Source organism: Bufo bufo, chromosome 1 (genome assembly GCF_905171765.1).
Source record: "Bufo bufo chromosome 1, aBufBuf1.1, whole genome shotgun sequence".
Lineage (NCBI taxonomy): Eukaryota > Metazoa > Chordata > Amphibia > Anura > Bufonidae > Bufo > Bufo bufo.
The window spans coordinates 278,788,939-278,804,426 of record NC_053389.1 but is presented as its reverse complement, the minus strand read 5'-3'; the positions used below and the strand labels follow the sequence as shown (position 1 = coordinate 278,804,426).

Here is a 15,488-nt window from a genome sequence, read left to right as displayed (position 1 = left end):
GCTCTGTGTGCTTTTATTGTGTAAAAAAACGATTTGATACATATGCAAATTAACCTGAGATGAGTCAGAGCTTGAAAATATGACTCTTCTCTGGTCACACAAGTAAGATATGACTCTTTTATGTTAATTTGCATAAAAGGCAGGAAGTACAAAAATGCATAATACTTATTGAATTAGTCTGCAAATGAAATTAAAAGTGTAATTTATATGTTTAGGGTAACACAATGAACATTTAGAAACGCTCAGTATGGGTAGCATAGTAGAGGTGACAGGTTCCCTTTAAGTCTACAAATGTACCAACAATTCCTGCACTGTAGAGATCACTTCCCAGCAGTCACTTCTCACAAGTAGGGTTACAATGACAGGCCACAGCTATGGATAACACAGGATCCATCATTCACAATAGGTGATATCACAGCTTATCTACTCCCCCTTCCTGCACAATGACCTCTGCACAGGTCACAGAGTATGTCTAGAACAGCGGTCCCCAACCGCCGGGCCGCGGCCCAGGAACGGGCTCTGGAAGATTGTTTGCCGGGCTGCGGAAATTACGGTGGCCAGACACCGATTTGAGGCTGAATATAAATTCAGAACGTAGCAGCCTAAAGGACTCGCAGTACGCATGCGCCGCTCTCAGTTCCTCCCACCAGCTGAGTACGTTCTTCAGACCAGCGTTAGCAACTGTCACCAAGACGCCGCTCTCTCCCGCATCACGTGACGAGGGCGGTCCGCCCCTTATATTACCTGTCATATGGTCAGTTACGTGGTCCGGTCATCTGCTATGAGAGCCATTGTATCCATGAAAATGAAGATGTCGAGAGCACGCGTGTCACCCGTAGTAACCAGTCATGTGAGCTGCGGGAGGTCTCTGTGGGGAGTATAGGGTGGAGGGTCTCTGTGGGGAGTATAGGGTGGAGGGTCTCTGTGGGGAGTATAGGGTGGAGGGTCTCTGTGGGGAGTATAGGGTGGAGGGTCTCTGTGGGGAGTATAGGGTGGAGGGTCTCTGTGGGGAGTATAGGGTGGAGGGTCTCTGTGGGGAGTATAGGGTGGAGGGTCTCTGTGGGGAGTATAGGGTGGAGGGTCTCTGTGGGGAGTATAGGGTGGAGGGTCTCTGTGGGGAGTATAGGGTGGAGGGTCTCTGTGGGGAGTATAGGGTGGAGGGTCTCTGTGGGGAGTATAGGGTGGAGGGTCTCTGTGGGGAGTATAGGGTGGAGGGTCTCTGTGGGGAGTATAGGGTGGAGGGTCTCTGTGGGGAGTATAGGGTGGAGGGTCTCTGTGGGGAGTATAGGGTGGAGGGTCTCTGTGGGGAGTATAGGGTGGAGGGTCTCTGTGGGGAGTATAGGGTGGAGGGTCTCTGTGGGGAGTATAGGGTGGAGGGTCTCTGTGGGGAGTATAGGGTGGAGGGTCTCTGTGGGGAGTATAGGGTGGAGGGTCTCTGTGGGGAGTATAGGGTGGAGGGTCTCTGTGGGGAGTATAGGGTGGAGGGTCTCTGTGGGGAGTATAGGGTGGAGGGTCTCTGTGGGGAGTATAGGGTGGAGGGTCTCTGTGGGGAGTATAGGGTGGAGGGTCTCTGTGGGGAGTATAGGGTGGAGGGTCTCTGTGGGGAGTATAGGGTGGAGGGTCTCTGTGGGGAGTATAGGGTGGAGGGTCTCTGTGGGGAGTATAGGGTGGAGGGTCTCTGTGGGGAGTATAGGGTGGAGGGTCTCTGTGGGGAGTATAGGGTGGAGGGTCTCTGTGGGGAGTATAGGGTGGAGGGTCTCTGTGGGGAGTATAGGGTGGAGGGTCTCTGTGGGGAGTATAGGGTGGAGGGTCTCTGTGGGGAGTATAGGGTGGAGGGTCTCTGTGGGGAGTATAGGGTGGAGGGTCTCTGTGGGGAGTATAGGGTGGAGGGTCTCTGTGGGGAGTATAGGGTGGAGGGTCTCTGTGGGGAGTATAGGGTGGAGGGTCTCTGTGGGGAGTATAGGGTGGAGGGTCTCTGTGGGGAGTATAGGGTGGAGGGTCTCTGTGGGGAGTATAGGGTGGAGGGTCTCTGTGGGGAGTATAGGGTGGAGGGTCTCTGTGGGGAGTATAGGGTGGAGGGTCTCTGTGGGGAGTATAGGGTGGAGGGTCTCTGTGGGGAGTATAGGGTGGAGGGTCTCTGTGGGGAGTATAGGGTGGAGGGTCTCTGTGGGGAGTATAGGGTGGAGGGTCTCTGTGGGGAGTATAGGGTGGAGGGTCTCTGTGGGGAGTATAGTGTGGAGGTCTCTGTGGGGAGTATAGTGTGGAGGTCTCTGTGGGGAGTATAGGGTGGAGGGTCTCTGTGGGGAGTATAGTGGGGAGGTCTGTGGGGGGGGGGGGGGAGTATAGTGTGGAGGTTATAGTGTGAAGGTCTCTGGGGTTAATAACTACTGTGAAGTGGGGACTGCTGAAGGGGTTAATAACTACTGTGAATGGGGGATGCACCTTGTGTTTTGTTATGCGCGTGAATCAATCAGCGCCACCAGCACCCCCTAAGCCCCGCCCACCCCACCCGGTCCCTGGGAAAATTGTCTTGCATGAAACTGGTCCTTGGCGCATAAAAAGGTTGGGGACCACTGGTCTACAACACAGACATCAATAAACATCTCCACATTGGTCCATGATGCTGTAAGGCATATCTCTAAATGCTGTTAGCAACCGCTTAGGTAAGATGGCTGCCGTAATCCTGTACAGAACATAAAAAAAACTTTTTGGAAAATAAATTATATGTATTAGGATCTGGTTTGTGAAAAAATATAACTGATATCGTTTCTTAAAATGAAGGTTTTTTCCTGTTTCATCAGACGCCCTACTATGGAGGTATTTCACACAAACAAACCATAGGCCGGGGCACAACTTCCAAGAACAGGCATCTGCCCTGGGCATGAGTACTTGCAGAAATGAAATCAGACTGCTTCCCCGCCCCGGTACATTATAAATCAGTCAATACAGCTTGTAGCTCAGAGCAGAAAGCTAGCACGGCCGTATCTGGGTCGCTGATCCCTCACACACAGTACAAAGCTACGGACATCCTGCAAGTGAACACTGCGATGCTGCAATACCAGACACAGCCTATCGATGAGCGTGGCGCTGTTTCCCCTCAGACAGAAGCTATGTTTTTCTAATCTTATGCAGAAGTGCTGTGATACTTCAAGGGGTTATTCCATTAAGACAACCTGATGGGAGGGGGTCCCCACCGATCGTGAGGATGGAGGCCCATGCTGAATAGACTGGTGGTCATGTATGTGCACTGCCAGAGATAGACGACTACAAGCACTCACCTATCTCTGGCAGTGCCATATAGTCGAATGATACTGTAGACACGCAACGTGGAGCACGGGTCCCTGTTCTTGTGATCTGCGGGGCCCCAGCAGTCAGACCCCTGCCCATCAGACACTTAACCCCTATCCTGCTGCAGTCCGCGATGTGTCGCCCATAAACAAGTCACATGATAGTGACAGCCAATCACAACACGTCAGCATGCCAGACTTTAATCTCCAGACAGGGACTGAAGCAGCACTTCCCTATGAAATACCTTTTCTAGAACAATATTTCTTAGAGCTCATCCTTGTGCTGTTCCTCTGTCATTCCTACTAGAAATGTAAGAATAAGCTAACATTACCCTTGTTAAAGGGGCGTGTCTCGCACCGACTGGACAGTGTCAGAGTGTGTAAGGTCACCCCCCAAATGACAAAACCCAGAGGATGCGTCTCATGGGGCCCCCCTGATCATGAGAACGAGCCCTGTGTTTCTCATCGTAGAAATGAAGCTGCTCCATTTAACTCTATAGGACTGTCAGAGACCGCTGAGCGCTGTACTCTCGGGCAGTCTCACAGCGCTGAATGCGGGACCGCCTCTCCATTCAACACAAGCCCAAATTTTCATGATCATAGCAAGCCCCAGCAGTCAGACCCCCACCAATCAGATACTTATGTCCTATGCTGTGGAAAGGGGTTTAAGTGCCTGTTATACATTTCTAGGAGGAACAACAGAGGAACCACACAAGGAAATTCAGAACATTACAGATTTGGAGAATCATCAAGGAGTTTTCCGATAACCCTGCCTTCTATACCGATTTCTAACCCACTGGAATGGTCCCAATGGCGTCATTTTGCTATTTTTATGGTTTTTGGGCCAATTAATGTGTTAGGTTTATGCGAAAGGTCACATGACACACAATGGTAATGTCCATTGGTTAGCAGTACATGTACTCTGTTGTAACCCCCACTATATTTCAGCTTATATATATACATATCGTGTATATTATTAGAGCTGTGCTAGAGACTACGGATAGCATAAAGAACCAAAAGAGTTCCGCTCAGGACGCGCGGAATGCAGAAGACGATTACTACTACCCCCGAGTGACATCTGACAGGCCCAGCCTGGAGCCAGTGCTCTCCACAAGACTGCCAGCCCTGCCCAGTAACATCATCTCTCCTCAAGACAACTTACGCTTTATCCACCAACTCCCGGACTTTCCACATGTTGAGCATCTTCGCTCCCGATCTCTTCCTCCGGCCCCGAGGACTTGCTCTCCCCTCGTTCTCTCTCAGGCTCACTCACCGGATACCTGCCGATGTCACTCCGCGCAACCGCTCCAGTGCCCTACACGCAACGACCGATCGCGTCACTTCGCGCCTGCGCGTTAGCAAGCTCCAGTCAACGCCAACCACATGACGCAAGCGCAGTTTTAGCAGCCGCCGATCGCCAACCAGAGGGCGCATGCGCTTTGCACGGAACGCTCGAGAGAGCCGAGGACTGGCGCTTGCGTAGTCAGGCTGCCGTGATTACGCATGCGCGCTGTAGTTCAGTTCAACCTGAGCTTTCCGATTCTCCACGCAGGCAAGTGAGCTCCACCTTGGAAGTGACGTAAGAGGCAGGTAACGCAGTCAGGCGCGTCATGGTAACAGACTCGTAACTACATGCGTCACTGAAAATGGGCGTTTCCAGGATTGGCAGTTTGAGATCGCCTGTGTGCTGAATCATTACACCTTCTCACTGCCTGGATTATGTGGCTGCTAGCTTCATACTCCCGACTGGGCTCTCATCAGGGGCGTAGAGTCATGGGCCCTGGTGCAAGAGTTCAGCTTGGGCCCCGTCCCTCAGTACTTGTTGGCAAGGGGCAGGGGAGCACATAGCCTTCCTGCTGTCTGAGGCAAACATTGAAAGGGCACCTCTCATGCCAAATTCTTTACCTAACCCCTTCCCTCCAGCCAGAGGTGTAAATTGACCAGCATGCACTTTCTATAATGCCGGTGTCTTATGTGGCACAAGGGTCTTTGGGACCCTCAGGCTCCTGGACCCGTGTGTGCAAAGCTTTGTTATTTGAGTTTCATATTTTTTTTACCTCATTAATATTATGCAATAGCAATGACGACCTAATTCTGCGGGTCAGTGTGATTATGGCAATATCACATTTATATAGTTTTTTTATTATTACTTTTAAAAATGAAAAACCTTTTAAAAAGTGTGCAAGTATGGCCTATATCAGTGATGGCGAATAGGGATGGGCATTAAACTCTATGGGACTGCTGAAGCCAAGTACAGTGCTCGTCTGTCTCGGGCAGTCCCACTGAATGGAGCAGCAGAACATGTGGATGACCACTGCACTGTTCACTCCAAGACCTCCTTATTGAGAACCATGGGAGTCCCGCCAATCGCACCATCACTGATTAAGGGGAACCTGTCACCAGGATTGTGTGTATAGAGCTGAGGACATAGGTTGTTATATGGCCGCTAACACATCCGCAATACCCAGTCCCCATAGCTCTGTGTGCTTTTATTGTGTAAAAAAAACCAACGATTTGATACATATGCAAATTAACCTGAGGTGTCCTGTCCCTGACTCATCTCACATACAGGACTCATCTCAGGTTAATTTGCATATGTATCAAATAGTTTTTTTTACACAATAAAAGCACACAGAGCTATGGGGACTGTGTATTGTGGATGTGCTAGCGGCCATATAGCAACCCATGTCCTCAGCTCTATACACAAAATCCTGGTGACAGGTTCCCTTTAATCATTGAATTCAGGTATCTACGCTGAAGCGGCATGACGTGACAACGCTAGTGTGCCATGATCGCTCCCACTTTCCCCCTCCTACCCGGCTCCATGTGCGTGGATCCCTTGTGCGCGCTACTCTCTGCTGTGCCCTGGCGTTCTCTCCTACTGCAGTCCGGACCGGTGAAAGTCGGAGACACCGGGGAGCGATCTCAGCCTGTGTGAGGATCCCTGGCTACAGGCTGGATGCACGGATGGCGCTGACAGGGATGGCGGTGTGACGGACCCCTGGGCTGGCGGTGAGGCCGGCGTTCTGGCTGTCAGGCTCCCCTGCGCCCCTATTTACCTATCCAGAGAACGGAGATTCTGTGGAGAATATAGACGTTATATTGAAGGCGGCTGGATGTGTGTCGGACGTCAATGTACAACATTGAGCAATGTGGTTGGTCCGGGCACATGAGTAGTTGGTAGTGAAACAACATGGGAGAGGAAAACAACCAAATCCAAACCCAATATTTGCTAATATCTGTTGTTATCTAACCAGCTAATACCTTTTGCGGACGAACATACGGAGACTAACCACTAACCATCCATGCCATATATGCCTGCTATATCTCTGCTATACCACTGCTATACTCTGGCGGGACTGATTGAATGTATGGCAGGGACATTATCAGAAAATGTTGGCAACAAAAATTAACATTTTCTAACAAGTGTTAGTATCGGATTTGTTAATCTTCTCCGGATAATTAACACTCGCTGCCTAATAGACTCATCTCACAGATTTTCACGTTTTTTCGGCTTGGACTATGTGAACTATGTGTTATACCTCTGACAGGGTCAGCACCGTGGTTGTTGAACTTTTCTGTGCTCCGCCGCTCACGTTACCCTGCTTGGATTGCGGAGATTTCCGTGGAGAATATGTATGCTGAAGTAGTGGTGCAATGGTAGCGGCAGGGAGTTCTGGACACTTTCTGGACACAGGCGACCTGTATTGAATAACGCGGTTACCTGCTGTATCCATGATAGAACTTGCAGCTGGACTACTCTGCGGTATAATGTATGGTTGTCTCTGTGGACTCCGGTCTCTTGACTGAACTATGTGAGCAAGTTGAGTGGCGAGCTTTATGTATTAATATATTGAGACACCTGGCAGTGAAATAACATTGGACTCTGAAATAACTAAACAACGGTTAAAATTTATTATTAACGGCCTAGCTAACCTCTTTGCTAATACCTGTTATTATCTGCTCCATTAACCTCCCTGGTTGATGAATTTCTCCCTCTCTAACCATATATGACATATATGTTTTTTGGACTATTAGGCTATGTAACCTGTTGCTAATCCGTACGGTTATCTCCCTTTAATTTCCTGGGCTAATGAACTTTATTTGCCTTTTTATTTAATCTATATACACTGCTCAAAAAAATAAAGGGAACACTTAAACAACACAATGTAACTCCAAGTCAATCACACTTCTGTGAAATCAAACTGTCCACTTAGGAAGCAACACTGAGTGACAATCAATTTCACATGCTGTTGTGAAAATGGGATAGACAACAGGTGGAAATTAGCAAGACACCCCCAATAAAGGAATGGTTCTGCAGGTGGTGACCACAGACCACTTCTCAGTTCCTATGCTTCCTGGCTGATGTTTTGGTCACTTTTGAATGCTGGCGGTGCTTTCACTCTAGTGGTAGCATGAGACGGAGTCTACAACCCACACAAGTGGCTCAGGTAGTGCAGCTTATCCAGGATGGCACATCAATGCAAGCGTTGGCAAGAAGGTTTGCTGTGTCTGTCAGCGTAGTGTCCAGAGCATGGAGGCGCAACCAGGAGATAGGCCAGTACATCAGGAGACGTGGAGGAGGCCGTAGGAGGGCAACAACCCAGCAGCAGGACCGCTACCTCCGCCTTTGTGCAAGGAGGAACAGGAGGAGCACTGCCAGAGCCCTGCAAAATGACCTCCAGCAGGCCACAAATGTGCATGTGTCTGCTCAAACAGTCAGAAACAGACTCCATGAGGGTGATATGAGGGCCCGACGTCCACAGGTGGGGGTTGTGCTTACAGCCCAACACCGTGCAGGACGTTTGGCATTTGCCAGAGAACACCAAGATTGGCAAATTCGCCACTGGTGCCCTGTGCTCTTCACAGATGAAAGCAGGTTCACACTGAGCACATGTGACAGACGTGACAGAGTCTGGAGACGCCATGGAGAACGTTCTGCTGCCTGCAACATCCTCCAGCATGACCGGTTTGGCATTGGATCCGTAATGGTGTGGGGGGGCATTTCTTTGGAGGGCCGCACAGCCCTCCATGTGCTCGCCAGAGGTAGCTTGACTGCCATTAGGTACTGAGATGAGATCCTCAGACCCCTTGTGAGACCATATGCTGGTGCGGTTGGCCCTGGGTTCCTCCTAATGCAAGACAATGCTAGACCTCATGTGGCTGGAGTGTGTCAGCAGTTCCTGCAAGACGAAGGCATTGATGCTATGGACTGGCCCGCCCATTCCCCAGACCTGAATCCAATTGAGCACATCTGGGACATCATGTCTCGCTCTATCCACCAACGTCACGTTGCACCACAGACTGTCCAGGAGTTGGCAGATGCTTTAGTCCAGGTCTGGGAGGAGATCCCTCAGGAGACCGTCCGCCACCTCATCAGGAGCATGCACAGGCGTTGTAGGGAGGTCATACAGGCATGTGGAGGCCACACACACTACTGAGCCTCATTTTGACTTGTTTTAAGGACATTACATCAAAGTTGGATCAGCCTGTAGTGTAAAAACACACTACAGGCTGATCCAACTTTGATGTAATGTCCTTAAAACAAGTCAAAATGAGGCTCAGTATTGTGTGTGGCCTCCACGTGCCTTTAATTTTGAGTGTGACTCCAAATCCAGACCTCCATGGGTTGAAAAATTTGATTTCCATTTTTTAATTTTTGTGTGATTTTGTTGTCAGCACATTCAACTATGTAAAGAACAAAGTATTTCAGAAGAATATTTAATTAACTCAGATCTAGGATGTGTTATTTTTGTGTTCCCTTTATTTTTTTGAGCAGTGTATATATTTCAGATTGGTATGTTATATAATCTGCTTATACTCCACAGGGGAGAAAGTTCAAAATAGGAAGTCTCTGGGCGCAAGCGGTGGCAGTCTAATATCAAAAATGGACAAATACTTGAAATCACCGCAATATAAGACAGGACAAATCAGAAGGCTAACAGGGAGAATAGGGCCGATTCAATAGATTTATTAAATACAGAGGATATAAGGGATAGAGAAGAAGGAAAGAGAGATAAGAATATTGCAACAGATGAGAAGATAGAACTGATGGACGGGAAGCTGACGGATATCCTGAATGCGGTTCAGCAATCGAACCAAGCATTGGGAGATCTGTCAGTTAAAATGTCCACCGTCTTTGGGGCCTTTGATTCCGCTGACTATTTGACAGCTGGTTGTTTGCAGTGCAGATACAGATACATGCTTATACCATGTCCTTGATGCTATACTACTGCTTATGATTTCATGTTGCACTGTAACTATGTTTCTGGTGTCTATACTGCAATTTATGATGTTTCCTTTATGACTATAAAAGATAATAAAATCTTATTGAACCATAAAATGTCCACCGTCCAAATGGATCTGTCTGTGAATAAAGAGGAGATGAACAAAGTACGTGAGAAAGTGAAAGATCTCCAAATGGTCACAAAAGAGTTAAAGAGAGAGATAGATGGGATCAAAAGTAGAATGGGGGTGATGGAAACAGAAAATAAATCATTACAGGAAAGAGTCACTGAATTGGAAGATAGATCTCGCAGAGCGAATATGCGTCTGGTTGGGTTCCCTGAAGGATCAGAAAAAGAAGATCTGACAGGGTTTGTTCAACAATGGTTATTAAAATGGTCCAGATCGACTGTCCACGGGGTCCCTGGTGGAGAGAGCCCACCAGATACCAGATAAACAACTACCGGTAGGGAGCCCCCCAAGAGCAATTTTGGCTAAAATGATAAACGTCAGAGACAGGGATAGTATTATGAAAAACAAAAGAATGTTATCTCCTCTAGAGTATAATGGAAGGGAAATAGAAATATACCCAGATTATTTCGGGGGTGACACAGGCTAAACGTCGTGAATTCAGAGAAGTTAAGAAGAGAATGGCGGCAGCCAAGTTTAAATATTCTCTGTTCCACCCTACAAAATGATATATCAGGACCAAGCTTACTTTTTTATCCCACCAGACGAGGTGCGGGAATGGTTAGACGATAAAGGAATATGTCCCTGAAGTCAGAGGCAATGTTGTATTTAAACGGGGGCTGAGTGGAGGTGGGGAGATGGGGGGGGGGGGGCGAAGTGTAAGAGGTCAGTGAACCGTTGGGCTCGAGTGACCAAGACGGGTGGGTGGGAAGGGGTGGATGGGATGGGACTGGTTGGGAGGGAAGGAGGGGTATCGGTGTCTGTTGTGGGGTGTTCTCTCTCTCTCCCTTCTACTGCCCTCCATCCATCTGGACTTCGGCGGCTACTTTTCTTCGGTAGGATAACATATGAATAGAATCTTCACGTGGAATGTACGGGGTATGGCCAAGAGAGCTAAGCGGGTGGTCATGTTTGACGTAGTTGCGAGACACCTTCCCGCAATAATAGCCCTTCTTGAAACTCATCTTACATATAACAATATTAATATTGCAAAAAGGAAATGGGCAAAATATGACTACCATGCTTGCTGCTCGGCCTATTCCCGGGGTGTAAGTGTTTATGTCCATAGAGATGTGGATTACATCCCAATTGCCAATAGGATTGATAGAGAGAGCAGATTCGGTTTTTTTGCACTGCCGTTTAAATGGTATGGTTTGTATATTGGCATTTGTATATGTTCCTCCTCCTTTCTCTATGTCCGTCATGTCATTCCTGGCGGACTTTATTAGCTCTAGAGCAAGGTGCCCCGTTTTAGTAACAGGGGACTTTAATGATGTTATGGATTTAGAGGAAGATAGATATTCTAAGGAACATGTTCATAAAGTCAAGAAAGACAAATTAACACAGCTAAGAAGGGTCTGCCAGGAAATGGCACTGACGGACATTTGGCGATATATATACGGGGAGAAAAGAGTGTTCTCTTGTTTCAGTCGGGCTAATACGTTTATGTCCAGAATAGACTTAGCCCTAGCTAACTTTGATCTTCTAGATTGTGTAATATAGATGAAATATGAAATATATACGATATCTGATCATTCCTCTATTAAAGTAACGATTAAATCGGGGCATATGGAGAAGAAAACTAGAAGTTTTAGATTAAATCCCCATTGGATGAAGTTGGTTAAGGATCAGGAAAATATAGTTGAGGAGATCCGAGAATTCTGGCTGTTGAATGCTCCATCAGCACCCATGCATATTGTATGGGATTCTTTTAAAGCATTTCTGCGTGGGGTGTACATAGCCAGAGTTAACGGGGGGGAAAGAGTATGCAGCAAAAGAATTAGTCTTAAAAACAGGAGTTCAGTCTCTATTGGAACTGATATACAACAGTCAAAACTCAGCTACACAACTACAGTAAGAAGAAGCTAGATTAGAGTACAAGAACTATCTAATAGAAAAAGCACAACATAGGATCTTCTTTACAGGAGCTAAATATTTCCCTAAAGCCGGGAAGCCTGGAAATCTCCTGTCATTCCTGATCCAAAACCCCAAAAATACTAAAAAGATAAAAAATATTAGATTGGAAAATGGGGGGGTTACCACGTGCCCGGATGAGATTGAACGAGAGTTTGTCAGATATTATAAAACCTTATACTCAAACAATAAAAACCATCAGGCCAGAGACGTCGAAAAGTTCCTGGAGAAAATGAATCTCCCTAAATTATCAGAACAGGAATGTAAAATATTAAATCGTCCAATAGACGAAAAGGAACTATTTGAGGTCGTCAGGACTATTCGGGGAAATTCATCTCCAGGGACTGACGGGCTCCCGTTTGAAATTTATCGTCAACATGGAGAGATAATTTTGCCAATGTTATTACAGGTGTTAAATAATACGTACCAGACCGGGGAGCTCCCTTCATCTTTATCTGAAGTGGTGATTACCCTTATTTAAAAAAAAGATAAGGATGAAAGTGAGACCGGGACATATCGCCCAATCTCTGTTAAATACAGAATTTAAAATCTGCGAAAAAAATATTCGCTAACAGAATGAAGAGCGTCATTGATAGACTAATCCATCCAGACCAGACGGGGTTTATACCCAAGAGACTTGTACAGTCTAGTATACGTAGAGCTTTTTTGAATATGCAGGTGGAAGAGAGGGGAGGTTCCCGCTCCATCCTGTCTTTAGACGCTGAGAAAGCGTTCGACAGGTTGGAGTGGGAATACCTATGGCAAGTCATGCATAAGATGAATCTGAGCCAATACTTTATTAAGTGGGTCCAGATTCTGTGTAATCATCCCAAAGCCGGAATTAATATTAATGGAATATGGTCTGAACAAATAGAATTGTATAGAGGAACTAGACAGGGATGTCTCCTTTCTCCCTTACTGTTTGCTTTATCTATAGAACCATTGGCAGCTAAAATTAGATCGGATGAAAGGATCAGCGGTTTTGGTATAAACGGGACCTTTGACAAGATAAGTATGTATGCCGATGATATCCTGGTCTTTTTGGAGAACCCAACATCCCAGCTGTCTTATCTTATGGAACTAATAGACAAGTTTAGTGATATCTCGGGGTATAAAATCAATTGGGCTAAATCAGTATTGCTACCACTCGACCAGACAATTCAATTGAACTCCCAAGAAATAAGAGTACTAAAACCCACGGAATCTCTGAACTATTTGGGGATAAAGTTGAGCGCAAGTATATTAGATTTTACGAGACTAAATGTCTCCCCTTTGTTGATTAGATGTAAAAATAAAATTTGTGTTTGGCAAAAGCTACCGATAGGACAGGCGGATAGAATCACATTAATTAAAATGGTGTTACTTCCCCTGATTCTGTATGTTTTGGCAGCCTGTCCAGTTTGGATAGAAGATTACTTCTTCAACCATCTGGAACTGCTGCTGAACGACTTAATCTGGGGAAGAAAAAGGGTAAAACTAAAACAAAAATATCTCTGGTTAGCGGAAGAGGATGGCGGGTTGTCGGTCCCCTTTTTCCAGGGATACTATTTAGTCCAATGGATAAAGTCAGGGGGAAACAACATAAATGAATATCTAGCAAAGGGCTTTAATGGCCCAAAATACAACATATTTAGTATATTGGAGACTGGATTTATTAAATCCAAAAGGAAAAAAAAATCCAATATGCCGAATGGTTGACCTGGTTTGGGGTAAAATAAAAGGAATATTAGGAATTTTGAAGACTTTAATTTTTTCACCCTTATGGTGCAATAGTAATATTAGGGAATTTCAATTATTCACAGAACACAAATATTGGGAAAAATACGGTATTATTTATGTATCACAGTTAGTTAAGAATGGGGAAATAAGATCACTAATAGAATTATGCCCTGGAATGAATCTAGACTCAATGAGCTGTTACCGATATTATCAATTGAAACATGTATTTGATGCTACACAAAATAGGGAATATTTTATCACAACGAATCACGAATTCACAGATTTTTGTTACCAATACCCGTCAACAAGGGTGACTATCTCCCAAGTATATAGGAGAATAAGGAAGGGTTTGGGGAAAACAATAAAATTTAATAGTGAAGAAAAATGGGCAAAGGATATAGGATCAAACACAATAGAATGGGCGAATATTTATAAAAATATTTGAAAAAAAAACAATTTCCGGCAACTTTTGGCTAATTTATTTTAATATAATTCATAGAATATATATGACCCCCATGTTGTTAAGTAAGATCTATAAAGAGCGAGAATCAAACTGTTGGAAATGTAGAGAAGAGTCCGCAGATTATTTGCACATGATATGGAGCTGCCCAAGTCTGCCACTCTTTTGGAGGGAGGTTTTTCGAGTTCTAACTGCAGAATCTTTAATATCTCTTCCATATAATCTGGAAGTCGCTGTTCTAGGTAGTATTCCATCATTAACCAGAGAAAAAAGGGAAAAAAAAGGTTTGGATAAGGTAGCAAGGGTGATTATTGCGAGACAATGGGGCTCAAAGAGAGCCCCGAATATTACGGAGTGGAAAAACTTACTGGCATGGATCGAGAGGTATGAGGAATATATTGCCGATAGCGGATGAGTGGAGTCGTTGCCTGGTGGGAGGTATGGGTGGGGGAGTGAGGGAGAGATGAGAGCAACCATCACTAACGGAGTGCACCGAGAGGACCACCAAGGGGGTAGTGGGGGTTTCATGTAACTTGGGTGACAATGGATCCGGATAGATTGGAAATTTATTGGGAGCTTGGGAACCTCCCACAATATAGTACACAACTTGCTAGTCTTGTAGTATTTTAGTTTATTGTATTTTATTATATTGACTGCCCTAGCAGACTGTGTATTAATGATTCCGGATTACTGTATTGTCACATTGGTTTATTTTTGTATTTTGTATTGGAAAATGAATAAACAAATTTAATAAAAATAAAAAAAAGAATTCAGGTGTCTAATTTAGTGCCATTGCCACAGGTGTATAAAATCCAGCATGTAGCCATGCAATCTGTCTTTACAAACATTTGTGAAACAACAGGTCGTTCTAAAGAGCTCGCTGAATTCCATGGTGGTACTGTAATAGGATGCCAAGTCAATTTGTGAAATTTCTTCCCTCCTAAATATTCCATGATCAACTGTGACTGGTATTATTGCAAAGAGGACGTGTTTAGGAACCACAGCAACTCAGCCACGAAGTGGTAAGCCACTTAAAGTTAGAGTGGGGTCATTGAGTGCTGAGGCTCATAGTGCACCAACTGAAGAGTTCCAAACCTTTTTTGGAATTAACATTAACATGTAAACTGTGCCCCGGGGTTCCCATTGCATGGGTTCCCATGGCTGATCAACTGCATGAAGCCTAACAGCCGGTTCAGACCTGAGCTTTTTACAGCGCGTTCCTACGCGCTGTAAAACGCTCAACAATGAGAAACCAGTGCCTCCCTATCGGCATGGTTCTCACCTGGGCGTTTTACAGCGTGTACGATCGCGCTGTAAAACGCCCGACACCCCAAGAAGTTCAGGAGCTTCTTTGGGGCGTAGTGTCGCACGTTCCCGTACATAGACTTCCGGGAACGCGCGACAATGGGCGTTCGCTTCTGTCCGACGCACGATTCTAAACGCCCGTACAATCGCGCGTACAGAGCGTACGTTCAGTACGCTCAGGTCTGAACCCGCCGTTACTTCACCAAGCACAATGCCAAGCATCAGATGGAGTGGTGTAAAGCACGTCACCACTGGTCTCTGGAGCAGTGGAAACGTGTTCTGTGGAGAGATGAATCAGCCTGAAGGATGAGTCTGGATTTGGCGAATGCCAGGAGAACGTTACCTGCCTGGCTACATTGTGCCAACTGAAGTTTGGTGGAGGAAGGATG

At 46.0% G+C, this 15,488-nt stretch overlaps 1 protein-coding gene across 2 annotated transcripts in view; it reads right to left on the bottom strand.

Annotated features, from left to right (window-relative positions):
• The window catches only part of CLINT1 (clathrin interactor 1), an 83,833-nt gene extending 79,210 nt beyond the window's left edge, over window positions 1-4,623 (bottom strand). For both annotated transcript variants that reach the window (XM_040439902.1, XM_040439912.1), the window contains exon 1: window positions 4,450-4,623. In XM_040439902.1, coding sequence (XP_040295836.1) covers window positions 4,450-4,490 — 41 coding nt within the window. In that variant the 5' untranslated portion in view covers window positions 4,491-4,623. The remainder of the gene's footprint in view (window positions 1-4,449) is intronic.
• Between the last annotated feature and the right edge of the window lie 10,865 nt (window positions 4,624-15,488).